The 12,657-nt window shown below is 38.8% G+C and overlaps 4 protein-coding genes across 4 annotated transcripts; 2 read left to right on the top strand and 2 right to left on the bottom strand.

The window, feature by feature from the left end:
• Positions 1-849: 849 nt before the first annotated feature.
• AK88_05027 (uncharacterized protein) lies at positions 850-2,493 on the bottom strand (the record flags this gene model as incomplete). Its single annotated transcript, XM_012482631.1, has 1 exon — positions 850-2,493. One exon carries the CDS (start codon positions 2,491-2,493, stop codon positions 850-852), a length of 1,644 nt encoding a protein of 547 aa, XP_012338054.1.
• A 3,394-nt stretch (positions 2,494-5,887) lies between these two features.
• AK88_05026 (uncharacterized protein) lies at positions 5,888-8,374 on the top strand (the record flags this gene model as incomplete). The annotated part of the gene is made up of 8 exons (XM_012482630.1): positions 5,888-6,001; positions 6,341-6,664; positions 6,822-6,886; positions 7,044-7,458; positions 7,634-7,728; positions 7,857-7,929; positions 8,016-8,094; positions 8,274-8,374. 8 exons carry the CDS (start codon positions 5,888-5,890, stop codon positions 8,372-8,374), a joined length of 1,266 nt encoding a protein of 421 aa, XP_012338053.1.
• A 1,221-nt stretch (positions 8,375-9,595) lies between these two features.
• On the top strand, positions 9,596-11,630 carry AK88_05025 (uncharacterized protein; the record flags this gene model as incomplete). The annotated part of the gene is made up of 9 exons (XM_012482629.1): positions 9,596-9,683; positions 9,838-9,950; positions 10,127-10,213; positions 10,314-10,375; positions 10,535-10,747; positions 10,856-10,922; positions 11,039-11,131; positions 11,278-11,371; positions 11,530-11,630. 9 exons carry the CDS (start codon positions 9,596-9,598, stop codon positions 11,628-11,630), a joined length of 918 nt encoding a protein of 305 aa, XP_012338052.1.
• A 239-nt stretch (positions 11,631-11,869) lies between these two features.
• On the bottom strand, positions 11,870-12,178 carry AK88_05024 (uncharacterized protein; the record flags this gene model as incomplete). Its single annotated transcript, XM_012482628.1, has 1 exon — positions 11,870-12,178. One exon carries the CDS (start codon positions 12,176-12,178, stop codon positions 11,870-11,872), a length of 309 nt encoding a protein of 102 aa, XP_012338051.1.
• Positions 12,179-12,657: the final 479 nt, after the last annotated feature.

Raw genomic sequence — 12,657 nt, 5'->3', positions numbered from 1 at the left:
ATGGATGGAATCAAATATATACATACATATATATATAAATATTTGGCGTACCTTTGGGGAAGTGTCATATATAGGAGAGGCGCAGACCTGTTCCTAATTTTGTTTTCCTTTTTGATACAACGGGGGATCCAGAAAAGTTTTAAAATGTATATATATGCGCGCAAGGTTTTTTTTTTTTTTTTTTTTTTTTTTTCACAGAGGCAGATATTCGATTGCGTGAATTTTATGTTTGTGGGCTCGCCCCCGAAAAACAACAAAACAAAAAAAGGAAGATGTCAAATTGAGTAGGCGCAACAATGTGCAGTCAGTTTTTGTTTCATCCCCGCGGAAGGGTGTATTCTATTTGCTACATAAATGAACATTTATGTATGCTTAGTGTTCGGACAAGAACATAGGAAAAGAACACCTACCTGTTGTCGTTGTACGTCTCTGGGCAACACATCGGGAATCCCCCTTTGACAACAACTCGGGTGGGCATTTGTCAAGGTTGAGAAGAACAAAGGAGGAAGGGTTCAAAAATGCGGTTCGAATTTGGGTGAATCTTTATTTTTTTGTCTGTTCTCCCCAAGTGGATCATCACTTGTGGGTACATTTCATATAGGTGACAATCGAACGTGGCATATTATTGGAAGTTACTGCATGTGCGAGTTGGATGATAAGTAAATATGTAAGGCGTTGGCGCAGGCTTAATCGGAAAAGAAGTTTAGAGATTGGAAAAGTGGCTATATGCGGGTTCCGTGCGCATTTTCCCCATTATCCGCAGCAGGACATGCGTAAACTGCTAACCCCCTGTGTGTATTTTGGCAAAACGTGCATATGGGGCGATAACCTCTTCCTCTGTCTTATTTTTCACCCCGCTTCGTTAAAAATGGTGCTTATCTTCTGGAGAGGCATAGCTCCGTCTGCATTCCTTTCCATGCATTTTGTCAAATAATTGTTTACTATATTTTGAACGAACGAAATGTTCGTATTTGTATAAATTACTTTTGCATTTTTTTTAAAAACATTTTTATAAGAGTACGCAGATTTGAAAGCTACTAGTGTTAGCCACAGCTCATTGGCTGAGGTGTTCTTCCCAATCGGCTTGATAGTAATCATTTTATATTTGACAAATTTAAGTGATCTGTGTAAATCTGTTCCGATGCTAACCACAACGCAGTCTTCTTTACTGGATAGTCTGAATTCTACTTCATACAAGTTAAGTGTCAGTTCGGTTTTTTTGCCTTCTCTTTTAAGACGCCTTGTTTTGTGTGCATTCTGCCCATCGATTTGGAGCGATTTTACGTCTTTTGCGATTTTTTCATTATCTTCATCCCCACTGCGGTTGTTCTTTTTTTCCACTCTTGAATCAGATGAGCTGTGCGCACCATCATTTTGCAATTCGAACAAGCGAAAGAAATTAAAAGCAGCGTTTCTTCGCATGTCATTGTTTGTTTTGGCACCCTGAGTATGATACGTTGCACCTATTGGAGGTTGACCCTCCTCTGCGGTTTCCCAATTTGTTAGGCAAAATTTGATCTCGTCACAGTTGATGGAGAGGGTAGAAACAAAGCGGTGGTTCTCATCCGTTAAGTTCGTCGCGTTGGATGTAGTCGTAACTTTCCCGTCATCAGAAAAAGATGAGGTGGACAAGTTGCAAAAATTATCCAACGGGTCTTCAACAACCACGTGGATGGAGTAATGATTGTTGCATAAATATTTCAATATTTGGAAGGCACTATCTATGGATATTAGGACAGGCCCTTTAGAAGTAATAGAACATTTTTCAACACATTTTGGTTCTATTTTAAATTTCACAGGCTTCTTATGTAAGGTATGAGGATCGAAGACGGTATTTCTTCCCCCTTTTTGATACTCCGAATTTATGTGCACATTTCTGTATGCTTTACAAAATATATATTTTCCTAATGCGTCAAATGGGATTCGAAAAGACATTCCTTGTGTGTATGGGACAATTTCATGTATTCTTCTCTCATTGATTTCTAACCCTAAGAACCACTCTACTCTGCGTACCTCAAATATGGAACGATAGGTTGAAGAGTCTTCAAAATGGACAATGTTATTTACGTACATATCACCCTTTATGCGTATAGGATTAAAATATTCATCAATTATATTGTCATAGGATGAATGCAAATATGAATTATCTATTATGTTTACTTCGTGTAAGTATACTCCACAATGTATCCTTTCTTCGCTTTCTTTTTCAGGTTCAATTTGTTCATGCTCTACATATTCTGGTAAAATGATATCTTCATTTGATGGTTCATTTTTTTCTTCTTTTATTCTTTCCAGTGATTCTAAAATGTCGCTTAATTTAAACGTTTGTTGTTCCTCCCTTTTCAAAATATGAATTTCGTCTTCCAATGCTATTGGCTCAATGTGGTTCTTAACATGACAGTGCTTCATATAATGGTCCTTTCGATACAAATTGGAAATATCCCTTTCCGAGGAAAAGGTCAAGGAATCGTCATCGTCATTTTCCTTTTTCATCGTTTTTGATGTCCTGCGTTGGTTTGCATTTTTACTCAGTACGTGTAGATCTGGCTCAGCAGTGCGTAGTGAACGGGAGGCGCAAAAGGGGAACCAGTTTTCTTAGAAGAAATCGGAAGACTTACCAATATGAGTTTTAAAAACGTTTGGATGATAACCACGATTTAATTGTTTGCCTTCCAAAAAGATAGTTACCAACCAGGGCGAGAAGCGTTTTATAAGAAATTTGATTACAAATGGGGACAAATGGAAAAGTGCATATGGATAGGATAATGCGGGGACAGGCTTTGTGACACATGTCTTTAATGAAATGTTTCCATTTTTTCATTAAACAAAAAAAACTCCATAAAATTATATGTTTGTTTTGCTTATGTGATCGTTTCGGTTCCACTCCACCTGTGTGTCATTCTGCGCACACAATTTGGAGGTTCTCCAAATTGGTCCATCCCAATTTGTCCTATTCATAATGTACCATCACTACATGCGTGTAGACGCTGGTAAATATGAAGAAGTTATTTGCGTACCCGTTTTTACGTACGTAATGCCTCCATTTACCCATAACCTGTTCAAAAAAAAAAAAAAGTAGCAATGTGAAGATGTTGCTACGCACGAATTGTGGGCGCAGTTGGGAAACGTGGGAACATGGAGTCTTTTTTGTCAAATTCGTATGCACAATTTTACGTGTTTAATTGAGAGATCAACCTTTAAAAATGCGAGAGAATTATTCATTGTCTTTTTCACATTTGTCACAACGATTTCCGCGATGTATTTTACTTTCCGCCACCATGTGAAAAGCAAAAAACGCGAAGAAATGTCACGCGTGTGATGAACTTTGCAACTTTTCTGCATGGCATTCCATTGCACGTTGTTCCTTTTCGAGGAAGAATGAATTGGCCATTCGCGTGTAGAACTGGGAAAAAGGAAGAATTGAAGAAGTCAAATAGAGTAAAGCGAAGAAATGAAAGCAGAACCAAGGCGATTCATACGAATTGTTTCACATCGGAGGAAACCAAAAAAAAAAAAAAAAAAAAAAACTTATGGCAGTGTAGGAAAATTGCACAAAATGAAGATATTAAAGGAAGAAATGACGATTAAAAAATTGTTAAGGATCGTTATTTTTTACATGCCCACATGTGCATGGTTTTACAAAATTAATTCCCCCTTTTTTCGTCTTTTTTTTTGTTGTCATTATTTTTGTCTTTTTGTTCCCTTTTTTTTTGTGCCTCTTCTACAAAATAAAGAGCAACAATAACTACATTAAAATTAAAGTCAAAGTTAAGGAACAGGAAATGCAAAAATCGCCTTCACTTATGTGGGAAAATTCTGTTACAAACTGAAATCGTAAATAGGGGGAATAACCTGCAATGGTTTACTTGCGTAATTGCAGGGGCATGCGTTTACGTACGTGCCCAACGAGCCAAAAACTTGAGGTAGACTGAATTGAAATTTTGCGCAGCGTGAACTTTTTCCGCACAAATATAATAAAGGCTGTATATGGACAATTGGCAATCGAGGAGATGCGAAACAGGGCAAAGCGAAACTCATTACCTTTAAAACATTCATTTATGCGAATGCGTTTCCTACTTTTTCATTTTTTCGTCCCTTCAATGAGAAACGGCGTTTCTTTGATTAACATTTAGACCTTACGCCACAAATACGTGGACACGACACGTAACCTTTGTTGAGCATATAAAAGACTTTATTTTGTTGCATTTTTTTTTTTCCCCCCTCCCAACTGTGATGTTCACTTACGGTTGTTACACTGTCCTATCTATACGCGTAAAGGTACATTTGCATAGGCGACTGCGTAAATAAGCGATTGTACGCACACGCCTTTGAGCTTAAATCCACCTGTACATACACGTCTGCTTTGTTGAAGTTTTGGGCATTTTATTCTTCAATTGTCAGCGTGCCCTGTTTTTTGTAGGAAAAGTAAAGTTGGAAGATTTGAGCCGTAAGCTGCATTCATTTAATTTTTTCATTTATTTTTTGCCGTGTCCTGAGCACAGTTATGACTACACCTTCTTGAGGACTGCGCGAATGACCACATGTAAAGACACTCAAGTGGATACCTCTATGCTGTGTAAGAATTACTGACTCGTTTGTCATCAGTGCATTTGTGTGTACCGTTCGCGTCTTACATTTTTTTTTTTTAGTAAAGTCAGGGCGCGCGTTGTGTTGCAGGATTTGTTACCCACGTATGGAGAATTACATTTGGCTAATAGGGTTTTCGGAGTCACTCTTCAGCAGTTAGCACATCGCAGACACGCCTGCTTAACAGCCCCCCTTTGCGTAATTTTTTGCAACGTTCTCCCCCTGAATGACACATTTTTACGCGTCTTACCATACCAATAAATGCAAATGTGACATTTTGAGAAAATAGGAAACAAGTGGGCACGCAAAGGGAAAGAAATTTCCGTCTTTAGTGTTATTTTCCGTTCTATTCCCCCTCCTTTTTTGATTTAACTATTTATAGCTTTAAAAAAAAAAAAAAAAAAGAAAAAAAAATTGTGTTTGTTCGTATGTGTTTTTTTTTGGACGTAATTTATTTTTATCATACATGTGAATGATTTTTTTTTTTTTTTTTTCCCCACTTTTTTGTTTACTATTGCATTTTCCCGTATGTAGTTTTTGATATAATATCATATAGTTATGCAAAATTACTTGCGCGTGAAGGTGTTATAGTGCATTGGGTGGGGAGCGCAGTACACACATGCGCATGTATACACTTTCTTATCTGTTCATAAAGAAGATTTGTTTTCACTTTTTATTTGTTTGTTTGCAAGTAAACGCGATTGTCTTTCACGCGTTTCTGTTTCACGCGTTTCTGTTTCACGCGTTTCTTTTTCATGCGTTTCTTTATCCCACGTTTGTCTTTCACATGTTCGTATTTGACGCGTTTGTACTGGACACGCTTGTTTGTCCGCCAACGCACACGTTAGACAGTCATGCCCCTCGTTTAGCAACTCTCTATTGCGATTCGGCCTTTGGATTTTTTTCCTTTTAATTGAAAAAGGTCGAATTGCCCGATTCTCTCATACCAGTGACACATTACAAAAGAGGAACAAGTGTACAGAGGTAACAGGTAGGCGTCATTTATGCCCCCAACTTAGTGTGTGCACCCATATACGTGAACGAATGTCTGCAAATATACAATTATATATGAATGCCTTGTTATGAACTAACAGAGCTATATAAGGCCAAGCGTGAAAGTGGTGCCAGGACGCACACGCAACACAGCTTAGCGAAGAGGAACACCAAACAGGAAGACCCCATAAGAAGAATAAAAAAAAAAAAAAAAAAAATCATTATGTTACACTGAATATAGAGGATATATATACCTTCTCCTTATGCCTCCCCTTTTATTCCTTTACCAAGTAGTATAACACTTAAAATGTTAAATGCAAATGAAGAGAAAACTACTGAAGATACTTTAGATCATGATAGTAAAATAATTGTGGTGTCAGATAAAACCGACTCCAGTGGTGGCACTAAGAAGAAGAAAAAGGTGCGTAGGATGGAACGTGAAAATTGAAAAGAATGTTTCAACGTGGCGTGTAGTGAGCATGTGCTCGATTCTGTGCACCCAGTGTGTTTCTCTCCACCGAGTCGTCTACTTCGTCATCCACTTCGTCGTCCACTACGTCGTCCGTTGCATGCCCTGTTGCTGCGTCTTGAATTCCCTTCTGCCACGGCAATCCAACTCAGTCTACATTTTCCCGCATCTTGCATCGTTTGCGAACTTATAAAAATTTATTTCACTCCAATTGGGCCACTGGGAGTAAAGGCTTATTAATTTAAAAATATTGGCAACGTGTATTTCCTATTCTTTCCCTCCCTTGTGCAGAAAAATAAACAGAAGAAAAAGAGAAGCGCGAGTAGCAGAAAGTACTCCACGGATAAGAGCATTATAAATTTGACAAAAAAGGCGAAGGAAGAAATAGTACAGGAAACGTCAACGGCGGCTAAAGCAAGCAAAGCAACAAATGACGATACCACGGCAGGGTACAGTGACGACTACAGTGGCGAGTACTCCCCTGAACACACGGGGAAGCACAACAACGCCGAGGAAATTTTCACTATACAAAATAACCGGAGCAAATTTGTCCGTCTGTTGCCTGTGTTTTTTATTTTCCTTCTTTTATTCGTCATATACCTCATATATGTAATGGTAAGTGTTGTGAGGGAGTGTCCTACATAGACGGGGGCAACTACATTTGGCGGATGCCCCTGGAGCGTCTTTCTACTCAGGAATGAGCCTTTGGAAGGGTTCTACGTGGACAATGAAAAAAAAAAAAAATGATTATCTTTTTCATTTTCCCCTGTAGTACCACTGCCTGCCACTTATATTGAGAAGCCACAGAAAGGTGTACGTCAATTACGACTTTAAGAGGTAATCTTGCGGTGGTGGTGGCGCGCTTTTATGAACATGTGGAGCGAGAAGGGCAGATTTAATATTTGCCCCATTGGTGCTTATGACTTTGTGTAAATGTCCGTGTCTTATATCGTCACTCCGTTTCACCCCTCCATCGCACCGCTTCCCTCCGCAGAGGAATCACCGAAGTAGTAATTTTCCACGTCAGCCTGATAATGTACCTCGTGAATTACGTGCTGTCCATAATAGTCCCCCCTGGATCCGTTCCAGACACCGATGAATGGGAAATTAAAGATCACCAGGAGAATTACGCAGACCATATGGATAATTACTTATTGGAGAAAAAAAAAACGGGAGAAAGGCGGTACTGCAAATGGTGTTGCAAATTCAAACCTGATAGGACACATCATTGTCGAGTTTGCAAAAAGTGCATTTTGAAAATGGACCATCATTGTCCGTGGATATATAACTGTGTTGGGTACAATAATCACAAGTACTTTATGCTTTCCTTAATTTACTGTTGTATGACGACTGTGTTTGTATCGATCACGATGTTCAATTCGGTTAGGGATGCCATAAATCACAGGCAGGTACGTCTCTCCAGGGTAGTTTGCACTACGCACAGTTAGGGGGACACACATGGAGGAATTACAACTGTTTGGGTTTTCAGTTGGCGGGGGAGTTGCTAAGTTGACGTGATTATTGGTGCAATTTAAAATAACTTATTATTATGTTTTTTTTTTTTTCCTGTCCCCTTTTTTTTAGACCCCATTTAACGAGTTATTTTTGCTACTCTTTGGAGAAACCCTGAATTCGTTCCTCGCCCTCATCATTACTTGTTTTTTATTTTTTCACATATGGTATGCAGGAATGTGCACCCTGATGGGTGAATCCATGCCTGTGAATTTCGACCCTTCTCATCATTCGTGTCTCTCTCTCCATTGTTATAATCCTGTGTGTTCATTTTTGTTTTTTTTTTCCTTCGTAGGCTCATGTATAAGGCCATGACGACCATCGAATTTTGCGAGAAGCAGACGAATTACCAAAATCAGTCCTACTCGGTAATGCTTCATTTTTGACACTGTCCTGTTGCCCCTGCTTATGCTCGTTCAGCTATACACCCATTGACTCCTTCCTCATCCCTCAGAAATACTATAACAAAGGTATGTACCAGAATTTCAAGGACGTTTTCGGCGAATCCCCATTCCTTTGGTTCCTGCCAATAGGTAAATTTTTAACTTTGTCTTTTCACAAATGATTGTTCCGTTATGCTGCTGTATGATATGTTTTTTTGTATTTATTTTGACGTTCTTTCTTTATTCGAAGAAAAATATGTGTAGTGGCATGTTTGCCTTGGCAATGTCGACCCGGGCTAATTGCATGCCACCCTTTCTTCCCCCATCAGACAACAGAAAAGGCGATGGAATAAATTTCATAAAGAGGTACAGTAAGGACTACAGCGAGAAAACATCAGAAGAAACGATCCCGATAAAATCTAGCTGCTAATTAATTTGATCTGAGCTAGCTTAGGGGCTCATCCCCGAATTTTTTTAGTGTTACTTTCATCACGAAATGAGGACGGTCGATTGTTGAAAGGGTTGTTGGAGGTTGGCCCAATAGTCGAATGTTTTTTTTCTAATTTATTTTTTCCTACCTTGCGAGTTGCCGTTGCGTCATGCCCGCACGCATATGCGGACTATTTTTATTTTACTTTTTTTCGTACTTGTGTTTGTTGCTTATCATATAGCAAAATTATTCCCTCCCTTGAACAGCCAACATGTGTGTGTGCGTCCCCCACAGGCATAGCACCTACGCACATGTCTAATGTTTTTATTTATATATATGTGCCGTTATTAAAATTTATATTTTCACCGTTAATGTAGTTTTTTGTAGTGTTATTAATTTTTTCGTTTTTTCCGTCTCGCGCGGCACGTCCAGTTGCTCTGCTCTGCTATGATATGCTTTAGCATTTCACAAATTTGCAATTCCCCCGTTTTGCATTTTTACAGTTGTGCAATATTCACACTTTTTTAATATGAACGTATGTTCGATGTCCTACACCCTTTCTCATCTTTTGTTCACTAATAACAAATTGCATATGTTTTTCACCAGAATTTAATTGGATTTGTTCAAAAAGACATGTTTTTATTTTTCCACAAAAAATGGGGGAGCTATTTCGGACAGCTTTGAAAGTTTTGTTCTTTTTTCGTAACAATAGCCGAATTGTTTTTTTCACTTTTTCGTGGCCATTTTTTTGGGCCAAGGTCTTTTTGCTACATTGGGAGGAGTGAAATGTGACAACTTTGGGAAGGTGTGGGAAACTTGTCAATATTAGTCAATTATTCCTTTTGTTTTTTTTTGGGGGGGGGAAATGAAAAGCTTCACTTGTAGTACACTGAATTGAGCTTGGAATGAAGGGGCATGCGTATTTTTTTATTTTGGACATTGTCGTTCGCGTGCGCTAATATGTCATACCCTTTTTAGGCACACCGGGACAGTGACTAAGTTGAAAATACAGGAGGGGTGAATTAAATTAGGGGACGCTATTTTATTAGCACTCACGTCTTATCAGCATTGCAAATTTAGCATGATGAGTGGGATTTTTTTTTATTTTTATTATTTTTTTTATAAAGCTGTAAACTCCTTTGGAATGTGCCCTTCATAATATAGACCCGAATAACTTCCCGCGCTGTGCCAAACTGTGGATTGCCAATTAAAGATGATAAGATGGAAAGCCTACTGAATGAAAAGAAGAATTTTATTAGACATGTTTTGATGCATGCGCCTCCGGGGAACTTAGCAGACTTAGTGTCAGGTGTGGAGGAATGGCACGCTCTACACACCTTTCCTTGATGCATGCAGCAAGAGGGGGCTGCTACATGTTGACCTCTCGAAATGTTGCTAGGGATATTCCACTCTGCGTTTACACTTGTATGTAGTTTCCCATCCAATTCAACACCTTCACATAGACTTAAAAACCCTGTTTGGAACAAGTGCGGCGATTCAAAACACAATTGAAGAAGCGGTGGCTGCTCACAATGAAAAGAATTACGCTATCATTCCCCTCTCTGGTGACGATTATGTAAGAGTTGTATCAAATGAGTCAGGCTGCTCTTTTCATGAAGCAGTGGCAGTCAGGCTTACACCTCCGCATGTCCCAATGCAAATGCTATAATTTGGTCATATTCTGTCCTAGTACCCTTTCATTAACGCGTATGCGTCCAAAACACCACCCACCAACAACTTCCTCACGCGAAGGTCATCACTTGTGAGGAGTCCAAGGTTGGCAATTCGTATCTCCAGCCGAAGTTGAAATCGTTGCTCGATGTGAACCACTTGAAGAAGGTACTCCCACAAGGGAATTTTCTTTTTCTAACAGATTATATTTTTGTGTATGTTTCCCTGCACCTTTTCGGAAATTTTACGAACACATTTTATTCAACAGAAGGTAAACACAACGGCGGACGTTGAAGAAGTGAGGTACCCAGATCTTTTGGAGAATTATAGGTTCGACATTTGTGCATCAAAGGGGAGAGAGATTACTGTGTCTTCTTCCACTGCACTGGTGGGGAAGTAGAACATGCGTAATTTCACGAACATTATTTTGGGTTTTGTTTTTCTTTGCTTTATATTTTTTGCATCCTTTGACCTGATCCCATGTGACAGAAACAGCTGCAGCGCAAAACTGGAGGAGTATGTCCAAGTGCACTACTCGAATTGGAACGAACTACAAACGATTAATTACCCAACTGTTAATATCAACTCGAAGAATGGCCTTAGCGTGAAATGTTGCTCGTCCGTCTACGCTAAGGAACACGAAGGCAGATTTAATCTCCTCTTTGTCGTATGCTGCGATAGACACTATTTGAAAAATTTCCAGTAAAAAAAAAAAAAAAAAAAAATTCCCAAAATGTTCATGCACAAATTTGATTATTAACCAAACGATGGAAATGTCCATTTTTTTTTTTTGCCCCTCCCCCCTCATAGCGCCAGTTCGTGGAGAAGCTCCTGGAATGTAACTTTTTTAACAACGGATGAAGAAGTTCTGTTAAATGTAGAAATAAAATTATCGCTCTTTCATTTTGTCCTATTTGCATAAGTACCTGTGTGAAAAATATTTTCTCAAATGACACTGTACCAAATGCAAATCCCCTTTTGGAAAATCTGCAGGGCACCATAGACATAGTTCTGACGTATTTCGAAGACGCGAACATCAATTTTAAGGCCACCAAGCGTTTTGAGAAAAGGGTCCATGTGAACAGCGTACGGATGAATGAATAGAAAAAAGAAGAGGAGTGAACAGGAGTGAAAACGGGAGGCACAAGACCTTTTTCGTATTGACTTTACTATTAGCAACATCTCTCCTTTTACACATTTCTAACCCATTTGATTTTATTTTTTTTACTCAGGCTGTTGATAATTTTTCGGCAAATATTGTGTCCGCTATACGAGAGTGTGAGAATAGCGCGTTGTATGAGTTAAACGAGTTTCTTATCCATATAGGTAATTTGTACAAGGGGTTATCAAGCATGCTTCATGCAAAATGAGAAGGCGTGTATGAACGTGCCCTCATGCATGTGTACATCTAAGCAAGACAAAGTTGCACGTAAAAAAAAAAAAAAAACATCCCTTTTTGTTTACCGTTTATTCTTTTTTTTCAGATAAGGAACTGATTAAAAATACACGGAAAATAATGCCGTTTAATGGCGACAAATTTGACTGGAAGGAGACGTACCATGACATTCCCTCTCAAATTAAGTAAGCACGTGTGTGCTAATAGATGTGCGTGGAAAAACTTACGTATTCACAAAAGTTGTATATGTAGAACTTTAAAAAAAAAAAATAAATAAAGTCTTGTACTGCATTGTCTGCGTACATGGCGAGGCTCATAAGCGTGCCCTGTGTGCGCCATCCGCAGAGTGAAGTGCAGGGCGGTTGCTACTAAAACATCGTTTCACCAAAGATGCGTTTGTAGGGTATGTTCCACAAATTGATTGGGGCCTACTTCTGTTTGCGCTTCTGCTGGTTCTTCAAATCCTTGCGATCCAAAATTTTCACAAAAAACTTCTTCTTCTTAGTGACAGCTAATTTTCCTAGATCTTTCATGTTGTCGATTTTTAAGGATTTTATTTTTTTCCTGACATCATGTGGTAATGAGTGTTCTAACAGTTTGAGTTGCATGAAGTTTTTTACCTTATTGTCTTCTTCCTTTTTCCTGTTCTCATTCTTTTTTGTTTTTTCGTTTATTTTTTCCTCCAGCTGCTTTAGCTTTTTAAAGGACTCCAGACTCAAGTCTTCATCGTTTATCATCCTGCCTCTGGTTCGTTAGATGATGCCTTGTTAACCAGTGTGGCGGTCGTAATGTTGCGCCTATTTTGAGTGACTTCTCAAGGATGGAACAAAAATTTCCTAGAGTTTGGGGCTTATTTATATATGAATGGTGAGAAGGACACAGTTTGTGCAGCGTAAAGTATATATATGGATATAAAATTTTGCTAATCTGTTGCTTATTTTTCACTGGGGACATATGCTGTGAATTGAAAACGCTCACATGAGAGTGGCACTTTCGAGCAGATGTGCCCACTGTGCAGGACAGTACCGTTTTCTAAATCCACACGTGGAATTTCAAAAATGTGGAGTAGCAGGAGTGGCACGGTAAAGTTACTTGAAAAGCATTACTGCCTTTTTCTTTTCTCCTTTTTATTCATATATTGCGCAGGTAATTTCTACCGTTTATACATTTACTAATTTATTTTTCTGCAACTTTTTGGATTGCTTAAATATCTGTA

The sequence above is a fragment of the Plasmodium fragile genome (genome assembly GCF_000956335.1).
Source record: "Plasmodium fragile strain nilgiri unplaced genomic scaffold supercont1.89, whole genome shotgun sequence".
Classification (NCBI taxonomy): domain Eukaryota; phylum Apicomplexa; class Aconoidasida; order Haemosporida; family Plasmodiidae; genus Plasmodium; species Plasmodium fragile.
The sequence above is the reverse complement of the archived record's forward strand: the minus strand, read 5'-3'. Positions and strand labels throughout refer to the sequence as shown.